This window comes from Centropristis striata, chromosome 4 (assembly GCF_030273125.1).
Source record: "Centropristis striata isolate RG_2023a ecotype Rhode Island chromosome 4, C.striata_1.0, whole genome shotgun sequence".
NCBI lineage: Eukaryota > Metazoa > Chordata > Actinopteri > Perciformes > Serranidae > Centropristis > Centropristis striata.
Genome location: NC_081520.1, coordinates 41,731,141 through 41,747,069, shown reverse-complemented (window position 1 = coordinate 41,747,069; position 15,929 = coordinate 41,731,141). Strand labels below are relative to the sequence as shown.

General features: G+C 39.6%; 1 protein-coding gene across 1 annotated transcript in view; it reads right to left on the bottom strand.

Moving 5' to 3' along the window:
- The window catches only part of LOC131970232 (collagen alpha-1(XXVI) chain), a 36,778-nt gene that overhangs the window by 16,629 nt on the left and 4,220 nt on the right, over nucleotides 1-15,929 (bottom strand). Inside the window, exon 4 of the mRNA XM_059331571.1 lies at nucleotides 43-104. Within this exon, the coding sequence (XP_059187554.1) occupies nucleotides 43-104 (62 nt within the window). The remainder of the gene's footprint in view (nucleotides 1-42; nucleotides 105-15,929) is intronic.

The window sequence follows — 15,929 nt, the reverse complement described above, 5'->3', positions numbered from 1 at the left end:
GGAATAACTGGTAGAATAAAGACTCGTAGGGATCCTCGTTACCTTTGATTCAATGGCATTTATTCTGCTGTTCATGTCGGTGAAACTGGTACAATTTAAACACTCTGCAAGAAGAAAAGAGACAGGATGAGTTTAGTTTCCAAGCTTCTACTTCTCCATCTGTCTTTTCCTTCTGTCTCTGCCTCGTCTCTTTCATCCCTGCTTCTTTTTTTTTCATCCTGGCACCACCAGCAGTATCTCTCTATCTCACACTGAGCCGGTCAAGCCAAGAAACACAAGAACAATGTCCATCAAACCAGACCAGGAATTTATTAGGAATTCCGCCTTAAATCATGTCACTCACTCACAGAATAAATATTATCAGACCTCTCATGAAATACTCTCGCTCCCTCGCTGAAACACACACACACACACACACACACACACACACACACACGCACACACACACACACGCACGCCTGGCGAACACCTGCTCGTCTCCTGACTCGGCATGTTTTCCGTCTGTCTGCCCACTCGCAGTGATGGCCTGGATGCCCACACTCACACCCTCCTCCAGATACCAAAACCATTAACACACACACACACACACACACACACACACACACACACACACACACACACACACACACACATTCTTGTACTTCTATCTTTGTGAGGACCCTCATTGGAACAGTGAATCCCCTACCAAGGTTATAATAGTTTTAGTTTTAATTTCGTTGTGAATTTTTGTTTTCAAATTCAGTTCGTTTTAATTTAGTTTTTAGTTGTTGAAATACTTTAGTTTTAGTTTAGTTTTCATTATTTTTAGTTTTTTGTAATGGGGTATTTGTTGAGTGGGAGATCAAAAGAGGCCACAGTAAATTTTGCATTCATTTCCTTTGTCTGATCCATCTTCATTATGTATGAAAAAAGTTGACGAAGATGAAAACGAAGGACATCTTCACTATAATTTTAGTTCGTTTTGTAACCACACAATACAGTTTCAGATAATTATCATTTTTTTATAAGCCGAACCCTTAAACAAAGTCTTAAATCTCAAAAAAGCCTTTAAAGAAGTGAGGACCGGCCGAAATGTCCTCACTTTGCAAAAATGTCCTCACTCTGTTGGTTAAAAACGTGTTCTGGTCCTCACTATGTAGGAAGTACAAGAACACACACACACACACACACACACACACACACACACACACACACACACACACACTGCCATTCCAAAAAAAATCTACAACAGAAATATGATTTATGCACATTTTCAAGACACAATATATTAATGAATAAGACTCATGATATTCTATATTTCTCTTACAGTTTACAGAGAGGAACCAACAATATTGAATTGATCCATTGTTTTTGTGATCTTGTATGGCTGCTACCCTTGTAAAAGAGATTTTAATTCCAATGGGACTTCCTGGTTAAATTACGGTAAATAATATCACAAAAATAATAAATAATACACCTTAAACAAGTAGTTTTGTTGCCTAAACCTAACCAAGTATAAAAAACTCACTGTTAATGATCGCTGTTTGAAACTAATGTTTTAAACAGCGACCATTATTTCATAGAATATCACGTGAACCATGTTGCATTTGTTTTCGTAAGAAATCATACAAACCCATATGAAGAGAATATGTTGGCTGTAAAGAATTATCTTCAGTAGGAACCAATGTGTTTGAGGCTTTAGACACATCAGCAAAGCCGTTGGATATTGACAAACTAATGCATTTTTAATTTTGTTCGTTTTATAGCATTTGTTGGCTTATGTTTCTTGTATTCATTTTTGCCATTACCACCTGCAAAAATATTTATCCCCCTTATTGAAATTTCTGTTTTCCTATGATTTTCCATGTTATGTTCATTCTGTTTTAAACACTGTGGTGATCTCTCACACAAATTATACCATTCCAGCCACCACTAGACCACAGATACCTACACATTCCTTACTGTGCTGCAATTTTGGCTCCTTTACATGAGCTGTAATCCAGAATCCAAAACACAGATTGGCACATTTTTATAGAAAAACCAAGTATTTGTTCTAAATGTGAGCCTCATTCTGGTCTATAGCTCATAAGAAGTGTGGAATGTCAGCTGTCAGTCCCACAGACGGGACCCACCCACATTGTGGTCATAGCGGGGATACCTCGAACCTCCAACCAGGAACAACTGCTGCTCATAAATAACTAACAACTAAAATGACCCAAACAGCTCTGGTTTGCCTAAATCAGCGTCTCCAACCGCAGCACACAGGGTACTAATGGAAACCGCCGAGGTTTCTGCTCCACTGAAATAGGACAGGGTGAACTTCTATACTGTGTGTTTCTGTGTGTGTGTGTGTGTGTGTGTGTGTGTGTGTGTGTGTGTCCAGTCTGGTGGTGTATCGGTCTGCGTGGGTGTGGTTTCTCCCAAAAAAAAAAAAAAAAGAAAGATCTTGAATCTGGCCCTGGAGTGCAGCCACAAACGGAAACAACAATCAACAGCTCGACCCAAAAACACATTCCTCAGGATTCATCGACATGAATACTGAGAGCGTTTAACCGCCGAAGCCAAAATGACCCCACATGAGTTTGTTGTGACTGACTGCTCTGAGGTTTCTGCAGCGAGGACATCAAAGCCACACACAGCACAACAGCAAGACTGTGGCCAGTCACGGGCTCCACAGTGTGAGAGCTCTGATGAGATGATATGCCTTCATCTCCTCCACAGTTATTCATCATCAGCCCAGAGGAAGTCTCCACCCTCTGACACACTCTCTCTCTTATATACAGCATATCAATCTGCGATACATTCCAACACTTATTATATCTGTGATGATGTGATGGCATTTAGCTTTTATACCATAAAATACTCTGGGAACAGCAGTGTCGGCAGTGGTGGTTCTAGACCAGTTTAACTGTGGGGGCTAAGCAGGGGCCAGTGTTTAATCAGGGGGGCACATTAAAAAACAGTAAAGATTATATTTAAGCATTCAAAACCTTTATTTTGAATTTTAGCTTATTTAAAAATCTAATTTAAGTATATTTGGAAGATACAAATACATTGATTGAGACAATGGCAATTACTTTTGCACGACAAAGACATTTCCAATTTTTGTGCACAATTACTTTTTTATTTTTATTTTGAAAGTGCAGTACAGTGAGAATGATCTTTTTTTTTATATTTACACAAGCTAGTATTGCACAATTAAACTATTATACAATTTACACATTCTGGGTTCATTTTGTGTACAATGAGATATTGTTTGAACAAAAATTAGGTGAGAATTGTGCCGTCGTTCATCGTTATAAATTGATCATTTTATTATTAATTTGACACAGGGGCCACAGCAGGGGCCAAGGGCTTCTTCACAGGGGCAGTGGCCCCTGGAGGCCCCTGTGTAGAACCACCAGTGAGTGTCGGCCTGTGATTCTGTCAGTAGATCCACCACTTTGGTCCAAACTGAAACATCTCAACACCAATTTAATGGGCTGTCAGAAATTCATATTTCCCAGAGGATAAATCCTGATGATTGTGGTGATCCTCTGACTTCCCCTTTATCGCCATCATGAGGTTAACATTTTATTTTTTGGGGGAAATGCCTTGACAAAGATCCTCTGGATTGTTGTGAAATTTAAAGCAGATATTCATGGTACCCAGAGGATGAATCCTTGTGATTTTGTTGATTCCCTTTCAAGGACAAGAGCGAGTCTTGGTTCTTCGGTGCCTCCTGCAGTGAGGTGTCTGTAGCCCCTTACAGACTAATGTTTCAAACTGTAATATCCAAGACTCTGTGACGTTTTGCCCTCAATCTGAACGTCCAAGAGGCAGATTGGGGCAACCAAGTGATCCCAGAAGAGTCTCCTCGGGGGAGGAACCATTGCTGCCGGCCACCTCAGACTGCAGGATGAAGGCTGCAGCAAAGCCAGATCTGTTTCTGTCCACAGCAGGCTGGTTGCTGCGCTGGACTCTAAGCTAAAGGAGGTTCTTGAGAACCTGCATGATTTCATTTGATTTCATAGAATTCAGCCAAGGTGTCACGTGGCAGACATTAAGAACAACTATGTAGATAGAAGAAGTCTTGTTGTTCTCGCTGATGCTCTCATTCTCTTATGTAGGTCATAAAAAGGCATCAACATTAAATTGAGACAGTTTAATCACCTCATGAGTCTTCGCATTTCATTTATTGTGTGGTTGTTAAAAATAAAATAAAAAGCAATGTTAAAGATAGAGAACTGGAATAAAATTTTCTAACAATAACAGGAAAATTCATCTCTGATGCAATATTTACAGAAAATAATCTGCACACATTGATCCAAAACACTCCTGCAGTTATTGCATTCAGTATTAGGGTTTATTCTTCAGTTTATTTTTATGCATTGACTTTGATAGGATATATCCATGAAATATGTCATTTTAAGGGTTGTCTGTTAACTCAATAATACAGTAATAAACAGTCTAAAGGTTGTGGAACACTGGTTTAGCGCCACCATGAGATTCACATTGTGGTTTTGAGTGAAAGCTCTGAACTTTGACACATATCTTCATCAGGGCGTGGTGATCATCGTGAATCTCTGGGCATGATTCGATTCCAATTCAAAGGGCTGTGATCTGATTATAAAATGATAATTGCATTGAATGCATTGAAATTTGTGATTCCTACATGATCTAGCTTAAAAACGAAGCCTTCTACAGGCTCTAAAAGACTGTCATGTCGGATGAGATGTAGTTGGGGCAGCCATAATGAGTTAACTTGTTCTGTCCTCTCTGGTCCGACAGGAGCCAGAAATAAAAACCAGCCATATCACATTATGTCATAAAGCCACACCACAGGAAAACACCAGAACTCAGTCAATCTGCCATAAATCTGAACCAGAGCAAAACAACCTTTTCCTTTTTTTGATTTGTTTTTTTCTCGGCGATGGGCGGGATTTCCGTCTCTGCAGTTGGAATTTAATTATGTTGGGTTAGAAAACCAAACTTCCGCTGTGCTGGAGACGATGTTTAGAACGGGACCGCAGCTATAGAGTCTGTTTGGATCCATAATTACACCATGGCAACATAAGACAGGGTTATTTTTCTTGGACTGAGCTCAGCTCATGGGAAAGATTCAGGATTGTGTTGTCTTTAGTGGGAAGCCAAATAAACAGAGAGAATTGGGAACTTTTTCTGCTCCAAAGAGAAGTGAAAGAAGAATTTGTATGTTTAAGCAGTTTTTGAACTATTCAGATGCTAAATCTTCTCTGATATGATAGTCACCGCCACATATGCAAAGGAATGTATTTTTTCAGTTAGAGGATTTTTTATGCTTTATTAAAAAATGTTTATTGTTTTATTTAAGATACTTTCTTTTACAAAAAATAAATAAATATATATATTCCAAGAAAAACATATTCTGGTTTCATAAAAATTATGTTCCCATACAACTAAACTGAATCATCAAAAATGTTTCAAAGGGAAATTTGTCACTTGTTACTCTTTTATATGTAAGTCCACATAACTCATATGAATACATTTTTTTCACCAAACTAGCTCTGGTTCTAGGAGGATATTTCATCAGAGGAACAAATTGCATTACCTGCCAGATTCTGCTCTGTTATTACAGATATTTTTTTCAAAAAACAAATATGAACCAACTTTTAACGATAAGAAGACATAGACTCCATCCTCAAGGATAAATTGTTATTTTATGGTTTCACCTGGGAATACATTTTTCTGGTTCAGAACCAGTTTATTTTTGGTGGAAAAACGCCCAGAACAGCTGAAGTTTGAAACCAAAAATCAACTTTGACTTTTAACTGACGTGCAAATTAACTTAAATGTACTTATTTTAACCCAAAACATGATCTTTTAATAAACCTAACCAAGAAGTTTTGCTTCAGTCGACAATGTATACCACGAGTTAAAGACTTCGAGCACAAATTCAGAAGAAAATATGTTTCCCTGAAAATGTAATTAAGGATGCAGTTTTGCTGTATGAGAATGAGAACAGGGTTGTAACAAGACAAGTGAGAAGTATTTCAAATGATCACTGACACAGAATACATTTGTCACATAAAATGCAATTAACAAAAATATCTGACTGGTGGGTAATGCGCCATGCAAAAGGATTACATGTCCATAAATAACGCGACACGGAAGGAAAGCCGATGTGAGTCTGGTGTGATAAGCTCAGTTGTAAAGTCTGGCACTGGAAGCTGAGAGACGAGAGCAGACTGGCTGCTGGATCAAACTCCCTCCAGGCGAAGCACAAGAGTGTAAATAAGATTAGAAACTCTTGGAAGATAAATCTTGATTCAAACATCAGAGGAAGCAAAACAAAGAGCATATTTCATCTCGGCAAACTATAAAAAACGCAGACTTGTTTGATGAATCATCCCTTCCATTATTGTGTGATCTACAGTACAAGACAGCACAGGAAATTTTGGCAAGAGTGTAAGTCAGACTGTGGGCATCGTCTGTTGAGACAGCTACATTTCCTACATTAGACCTGGAGATAGATCAAAGAAATCACTCAAGGTTTCTCACCATTTTTTGCACACACACACACACACACACACACACACACACACACACACAAACACAGACAGACAACCACAAAACAAACCATGACGCACACAGCTGGGGACGGTCAACTTCATTGCCACTAAATACTCGCTCTGTCTGTATTGGTGAGCAGGACAGAAGGATGATGTATTGAAACATCTTCTTGGACCGTCTTAAGAGTCGCTGTCACATCCCCAAGATACACAGACGAGTGTGTGCCCAGTCTGAAAGCTGTGTGTGTTTTTGTGTGTATGTGCAGACCACACTCGGCCTCCGAGAGCTGGCTGCAGCCCAGGAGCCTGTTGTGTGTCGGTCCCAGCCAGCAAGTGGTCAGCTATTGCTGGCATGGAGAGCAACTGGCACAGAACACACACTCCCACACACAGACAGACACACACACACACACACACACACACACACACTCCTACTGTCACAAACTCTCTCGCTCACTAAATCACACACCCACTTTGACCACAGTGGCTGGAGCAGGACGGTGAACTTTATTTTTTGAAAACCAAGATGGCTCGTAGTCCACAGTAAGACCATTTAGCAATTTTCTCTGTGATGCCAGCTGACAGGCCACACACACACACACACACACACACACACACACACACACACACACACACACACACACGCACACACATGCACACACACACACACACACAAACATTTTTAAAATCTTTGCAACATTTTGCAAGTAACAAATTCCTGACAATTAAGGGAATTTCCTATTAAATTAAATTAAATTTGATGCATGGTGTCATTATTTCCTGCAGAACTAGAAGACTCTCACCAAGGCCTATGGTGCATTTATGTCTTCCTTGGATGTTGCCATTTCCTAAATTGGGAAGGCGTTATTCCAACTTCTGTGTGCTAATGTGTAAATGACAATGATGATGTGTTGTTTTTTTTATTGTGTTTAAGTGTTTGTTTCCAGTATTTATGTGACAGCAATGAGAAAAGTAAAGAGATCAGGTGATATATAATCAGTAACCAATAGGTCTGATTATTCTGACACAACATGAATGCAGCACAAATGCCCGAGCTTAACGAAAAAACAATTTGCATATCTGCCCCATGATTGAGATAAGCTCTGAAATTTAATTACTTTACATTACATTACATTACATGTCATTTAGATGATGCTTTGGCCAAAGCGACTTACAATAAGTGCATTCAACCTGAAGGTACTAGACATAGACCACAGGAATCCAGTAAGTACATAACTTAAAGAGCCAACTGTCATTGCTAAAGGAGTGCTACTTCTTCCTCGTCCCATGCTACACCCCTCCACCAAGTCTCAAGGAAAGCTGGCCAGTTGTTGTTCCTGCTGACAAACAGACAAACCAGCTGAAAACATGATGGAGGTAACAGGATACAGTAAACGACTAAATAATGGACTTCAGAACCACAATAAGATGCTGCTATTAATCTCACATTCGTTCTCATAAAATTCTGCTACAGGACAGACGTTGTCTTGAAACAATGATGAACTGAATCTCCTCCGATGTGAGAATACAGCCGTCTCATCGCGCTGCTCCATCCAGAGCTGAAACACTATCAGTCCCAGTTAGAGATGGATGGCCTGCTGCTGTGCAGACATACAGTCATCATCATGCTATGAGACCATGTTGTGTGAATTTGGTGAAAAGAGATGACTGCACGGTGAGCAGCGAAAAGAGGGCAGATTTTTTTTGCAACAGCGTCCAATGAAACTAAGAGAATGAAAATGGCGGAGACACATTAAACAGAGAGAGCAAGAAAGGCCGAATATCCCAGTTTACAAGTCATATTGGGAATATCGGAAGTATGAAACAGAGTTCTCAACGATTCCTGATTATCTGAGGCTGGAGCAGGTGTAAAAAAAGGAAAGAGTGTGAAAGTTGTGATGGCGACAAGTCACAGTGGTAGCCTTGCACTCAATCATAGCCTCCTTTATCATCTGTTTTACTCTAAATGGGACCATAACATACAAAAAAATGAAAATCATGCTGTTTTGAAGACTTGAAACTAGTTATCGAGACCATAAACGCAATATGAGAATGTTTACTGAGATATTAAATCAAGCCATGAGGAGGATCATTTTCTCACAGACTTTTACATCAGAATGTTTTTTGCAGACAGTGGAGTCGCCCCCTGCTGGCCGTTAGAAAAAATACAGGTTTAAGGCTTCACTGTACAGATCCAGAGGACAAGTCCACTTCTTTTACCTGGTCTGTGAACCAAATACATTAGAATTGAATGGCATTCTCTAAAGTCTTAGCTGCACTTTGTGTTTAGTAAATAGTACATATTGATTTAGTTTACCATGGTTATGTAACTGCAAAATAAATTGAATTATTAAATTGAGAGCATATGAGCATTGAGATAAAAGCCTTTGTATAGAACCGCTAGTGTGGCTGTAGGCTTCTAGCCTTGTTTTATTTTGTGCACAACTTGGCATCTCGCAGAAAAAACGACGTACACATCCTAACACATTAAGAGACAGAGCTGCTGGTCTGTCCTGACTAAAGAACATACAGATCACATCCACCTTCATGGACACATGTGGCTATAATCTGCCTCTGAAACCTTTCCAGAAACCTTTTTAGGAACTTTACCTGCTTAACACAACATAAACAGATGTGTGGAGCTGCAGACAGAAAGACAGAGAGGAAAATGGAGGCAGGAAGACCCAAAGATAAGTCGATGACAGAAATGAAAAACCACAGAAGGAGCCTGAAGAAAGCTTCATCCATCAGGCAGATCAGAACAGGATCGGGAACAGCTGAGCTATCCCATAGCTCCCAGCAGGTCAAAGGTCGCTGTTTGACCTATATATGAGCACAAGCAGGTAACAGAGACATCAGTCATATCCTCACTCTGCAGAGATTGGGAGCCTGGAGGAGCACATGTGGGATATGGTTCTGTTTTATCACTTTACTCCAAGGAGAGGAGAGCGGCAGATCTAAAGCACATAGGAAGTAAGATAAGTGGAAAGCAGCAAGGAGCAGAGAAGATAAAGAGCTCTGCAGTGGCAAGAAAAAGCAAGCGCAAGGGCAGAGAAAAGAGCAAAGGCCTGCAAGATGATAAAGCGGAAAAAAGGAAGAGTACTTTTGAATGATATAATATAGCTGGTGTTGTGGATAATCCCTACAACGTGGGCTTTAACACACTTCCTCCTGCTGCTGCAGCTTCACAGGGGAAACATTGACTTTAACAGCTTCATAGAATTAACTAATTAGCACATTTGACATCCCAAGCTTTCAGCCACCTTTTCACTTTTTTAATAAAATTCATCGCTAACTTCACTGAATAAAATCCATCACTGTCACAGCAAGCGCAAACTTTGTTAAACTTCTTTTAATGAGCTTATTCTTTTTTAGATGAGACTCCCTCACATAGAGATGTTACCCACAATCCCTTCTGTTTGTAGGATCATGTGTGCAGATGGGTGCTGCTTGGGGGAGGAGGGGGGGGGGGGGGGGGGGGGAGGGGGCAGGGGCCAACAGCGGGGGAAATTACGAACACATTTCTACCAAATGTGTTCCATGCCGTCATGTGTTAGCACAACTCTGCTGAAAGCAAAATGTAAATCTTGAGATGCACTGTACACAGCCAGCACAAACTGGACTGTCAGGAATATTGACGGGTCAGGGTGTCAACGAAATGTATTCAGAAAACACCCATTTTCCATTAGCAAACACTGAAAAATTCAAGCTCTGCGACCAGCTCGGCCTCAGTGGGTCGCTGCTCAAAGTTTTCAGGTTAAAGCAGTGGACAAAACCAGAAGCACACACTCACACAGGGAACACTGTGGAGGACAGAGCATTATTGATCCAGCATTTCTACTTTAACCCATAAGAACCCAGACCCAGTTATCCATAAAGGAAAGTTATGGGGGATATATCACAGACCAAGTGAACCACGCAGAACATATTTATGATGTGGGTTTTTTTTTGTCATTCTGTGTCTCTTTTTTAGTAATTTTGTGTCTTTTTTGTGTCTTTTTTTAAGTAATTTAGTTTTTTTCTGTCATTTTGTGTCCTTTTTTTTTTTTTTTTTAGTAATTTTGTGTCTTTTTGGTCATTTTGTGTCTTTTTAAGTCATTTTGTCTGTCTTTTTTGTGTCTTTTTTAAGTAATTTAGATTTTTTGGTCCTTTTGATACTGCCTCCAGCGGCCCCCAGGTAATTTGAGTTTGAGACCCCTGCTCTGGAATATTTAAAGTGTTTGTTACATGGGTGTCACCGTGGGTTCTTATGGGTTAAGACTGTGTGACAAGCTTGTTTCCATGATGCTTGTGTGAAAGCAGAAAGTATTCACCTGTAACTAAGGTAAAAAGAAAGCAAAACTCTTGATTATTGGTAAATTTCCACGGCAAATGTCAAAAGCAACTGAGAAAATACTTTTCCATTTGCACATTTAATCAATGATTCTTTAAGCAGATCAAAGGGCAGCATCACTTTGATTTGGCAGATTTAAGTGCAAAAAATAAACAACAAGAATAGAACAGACATTGCATTGTTTTCTGTGTTCATCTGGTTGGTATAAATCAACGTGGCCATTGTTGTTTTTGTTACAATGGTGACAAAACACATCAATGAGGCCATAAATTGTGTTGCCAGATTCTTAGATATAGCCCTAGTTTTCTTTGTACCTCTGAATCTTTACTTTTTTATATAATTTTGTTATTGCTGATGGTTGTTTTTGTTGTTGTTGTTGTTGTAAAGAATGTCAGAAAGTTGTGATTGACGTACATAGCCATTTTCTATAGCCAAAGAACCTTCAAATTACTTGTTTTGTCTCACCAAAAGTCCAAAACCAAAGTGATTTAGTCTAAACAGAAGATTCTCAAAATTATACCAAAAAATGCAACTAGAGGAAGGCAGTGTTTAGAATTGTTTGCTTGGAAAAACATTGAAAAGATTAATCAAACATCAAAATGGTTGCATGGTTATTTTTTTAATTATTAATTATTTCGCTTCTAGACTATTGGATAAAACAGTGAAGCCTCCATTTGGTCTTATATCAGGGAAGTGGCAAACAAAACCTGAATCATAATCTGTTTGCATTGATACCAGTACAGATTTGACCTGAATTTTCTGTAGTTTATAGGTCAAAACACATAAAGCACTAAAGCAAGACATTAGAGTAAGCTAGAAAAATGGTTCAGGGTTCCTAAGACATAAAACAACAAGAGTGAGTGCAGAGGTGAGTGAAACAAGCATCTCCTCAGCTTACACAGACTTAACGTCGACTCTAGCCTTCTTCAAGTGCCCTGTCTCTGAGTCTCTGAGGGCCTCCGCGGCCTCTGAAGTGGAGCCAGAGACCCTTCAAACTAAAGCCAGAGGTGATGTCATCTTCATTGGTTAAGGCTGTCCTCTCTCGCTCTGATAAAACAGCTGCCTCAAAGGCTTCACTGCAGCAGCTTTCTGCTACACAGAGCTGCATGTACAGTGTTGGCTGGGCAGCATAAAGACACTAGGATGAACACACACACACACACACACACACACACACACACACACACACACACACACACACCCGGAGGACATTTTTTCAGAAAAACGTATTTGCTTTCATGCCAAGAGTTAGATGAGAAGATTGATACCATCCTCGTGTTTGTGCAGTAGTAATAGTACCGCTACCACCAACAGGCAGTTAGCTTAGCTTAGCATGAAGACTGGAAACAAGGGGAAACACCTAGCCTAGCTCTGTCCAAACAAAACAAAAGCTACATACCAACACTTTATATCTTTACCGCTTTGAGGAGGAAGCTTTCAGGCTGAGTGGACAACAAAACCCATTTCAACAGCCTCTACAGACATCGTGGCAGAGGCGGAGTTAAAAAGAGAAAAAGTGACTGAGCAAGAGGCCGCTAGACTAAATGTCGGACTAACTTTTAGAGAGCTTTTCCAAAATGAAAAGCTGCAAGACAGACTAGAGGCTGGTCCTCCTGCTGTTGGACTAGTATGGCGTATTCGTTGGTCCTGGCTTACTTGTAGCTCCTGGATCTTTTTAGTATTAGCATAGCTATTGCTAACAGCCTGGTTACTGTCCAAAGCAAAAAACAACCTTAAGAGTCTCAATCTGAACCCTAATCTCAGTGCTATGAATTATTTGTTTGCCATTTCCACTACCTGGTGATGGCTGAGCAATTTTATCGAGCTGCTAGCTATTTTGTTTAGCTCTTAGCTATTTTGTAGAGATGGGGCTTCCAATTGGCCGCTATGGATTTAGGGTTATGGTGTTATCACTGCCTGTTGACTTGGCATGCTCTTGCCAGCGCTTTAATTGTGTTTTTAGACAGATTTTCTTTAAAACAGTGCTTTTATGGGCAGGATTTTCTTTTGGAGAACAATCCCTGTCTACCTTTGGACCAGGCTTTAGCTCTTACTTGTAAAATTCTAAAAAGCCCCTCAGAAATGCACTACTTATTTTCACAACTGTCAAACCTTCCCCTGGAATAACAACAAAAGACAGCTGAAATCAAACAGAAACATGAAACATTTCAGAAATCAAAAGCCCCGAGGGTAAAATATACTGAAAATGACCGGCCTATACGTTCTTTGAACCATTTAATACAAAGCTTTCTCTGCAGAACCAAAGAAAAACTTTGTGCTATAACTTTAACATGCCCTTTTTGTGCATTAACCCATTGACGCCTAAAACTTCCTGTAAAACCTCTGGGCAATTTTAAAATAAGCCACTAAAACCTGAAGTTTTTCTGGAAATTCAACAGAAGTGTCAACGCTTCTACTAAATAATAGATTTTCAGCCTCTGTAGCAGATAGAAATGAAAGTCAAAAAGTATTTGAGAGCTTATACAAATACTACAAAACGACGTATCCGCTTTCCAGGCTTCAATGGGTTAAGAAGCGTTATGTGCATGGTATTCCTGACATATATTTGACTGAACGTACATGAGGAAAAACAGTTTTTTGTTTCAGAGCTGAAGCCTGATCTTAGTGCGGTCACGTACGTTACAAAAACCTTGTGAAGGAGTGTCATGCTCATTAATCTCAGTGGGGCCACTTTCCCACAGAACAGGCTCTCTGCTTCGCTGCCGTCTGTCTGGGCAGCTTGTAGCAGCTGGAGCCCTGTGGGACACCAACTCTCCTTATTACACTTCACTTTTCCCTTCTTCTCTCACTACGCAGCTGTTTCTGCACTGCCAATTTTAACACCTTGTTGTTTCTTGTGCACTTTCTCGCCTCGGTGTCGTCTCCTTCTCTAACGCTGACCCTGCCAGCTCTGCCTCCTCAGTGTGAAGCAGACTGGCAGTGACATCAGCCTCCGTCTTTTTAAGGTCTCCTCGCCGACTCCAACGTGGCCTTCTGTCTCTCCATATGGAGGCAATTTTCCTCCTGCTCTATAGCCATTAGAACTTGCAAATACATTTCAGCTAACGTTAAATAAACAGCCAGATTACTTCTTCACACTCCTGCAACCACTTTGGTCTCAAGTGAACCATAATCTCAGGCTCAGCGGATGCAGCGATGTGTTAATCTTTGTGTGGAATAACATCCATGGCTGCGCAAATAATGGTTTCCAAAGGCTTTGTAATAATGTCTGTGTTTATTCCATTAGTATTAATGTGTGTTTTCTTAACTCGTGGTAAATCTTGGCACTCCAAGTGCAACAATGAATAATTTTTGCAAAATGGAACAAGGTGTGGTAATTATGACCAATAACCAAAACTTGCTTATTGAGGTAACTGTTAATGTTGGACAAATGTAGACCGACCGGGCCAGAACTCTTCGATGACACACAAATTGCTGCATTGCACAAAACCAGAAAATCTTAAAGTTGCTGAGTGTACAAAATTACTTGAATAAATAACTGGTAGACTTATTCTGCATTGCAAAGGAATACTTCATCCTTAAAATGATAATTTCCATAAAATTAACTCACCCAAAGTTACTGTGAATTCTTGAAAAAAACGTTGCTTTGCTTGCTTTCCTCCACAGTGAACAGTGAATCCAAAAATAAGTCAATTCTTGATGAACTGAAGTAAATAGAGATCGCAATTTACAATAAAAGCTTGATATTTATTTGGGGCAGCCCTCTCTTAGTTGGTTAGCCGACTAAGTGATCGTTTTGGTCAACAAAGACTTCTTGGGACAATTTCACGTTGAATGACTTTCCAAGAACATTATAAGCACATTTCTGGTAAACACAAGATTTAAAGTACTGTTTTTGCATGATTCTTTGTGGAGAAACTGTTGATTCATTCAACTCATTCATTATGAGTGTTGTGAATTTCTTTAGTTGAGGACAGCTCTCAGGACGGGCAGCGCGCCTGTTTTAAGCTAAATATTTGAGAAGTCCTGAGCATACGAGTGGATAAAGGAGACTTGAACTGCACTATCGACGTGAGAGCATGTACAAGGATGCTTTATATATATTTTGGTTATATAACCAAATATATACCTGGCCTTGATTTACTTCGATTCATCAAGGATTTACTTTGTTTTTGGATTCTTCATTTACCGTGTAGGCACGTGAGGAAAACAAGAATTCCTGGTAACACAGTTAACAAAGGTAAAGTATTCCTTTAAATATCTTTGTCTAAGCCAATGCAGCCTTAAGCATTGTTGTTCAGGCATCCACAATGTTTAAAATACAATTTGTGAAAACATGTTTGTCAGTGTGGTTGTGATCAATGGACACACACACACAAACACATGTATACACTACCGGTCAAAAGTTTTAGAACACCCCAATTTTTCCAGTTTTTTATTGAAATTCAAGCAGTTCACGTCAAATGAACAGCTAGAAAGGGTACAAAGGTAAGTGGTGAACTGCCAGAGGTAAATAAAAAAAGGTAAGCTTAACCAAAACTGGAAAATAATGTACGTTTCAGAATTATACAAGTAGGCCTTTTTCAGGGAACAAGAAATGGGTTAACAACTTAAAGCAGTTCTGCAGCAACAGAGGTTGATCAAGCCTTGAAAGTTGCTACCAATTCCTACAGGTGTCCCAACTTTTCTTGATCACTTACAACCTACAAGTTGCTCCACATTTAAGGGAACTTCTGCAACAGAGTTGGGAAGAATTTTCTGAAGAATATTTGATTTCCATTGAGTGTGTTCAGCTGTTCTATCTGTTAAGGTGCTACTTCCATGAGTCAACAGTTTAGAATACATTTTCCTTTCTAAACTGATTCTATGATTTATTTTTTAACTTCAATTGTTTATTTGTTACATGCATTAATTTCAGTGTACATTGAGACATTAAACGGCATAATTTCATTAAAATTCTGGAAAAGTTGGAGTGTTCTAAAACTTTTGACCAGTAGTGTATATATATATATATATTTATACATGCATCCAAACAGTATATATATATAGAAAGAGAGAGGGAGAGAGAGAGAGATATCTAACCAGCAGAGTTCCAGCAGCCAGACTTTAGACCTCCTACCACCCTG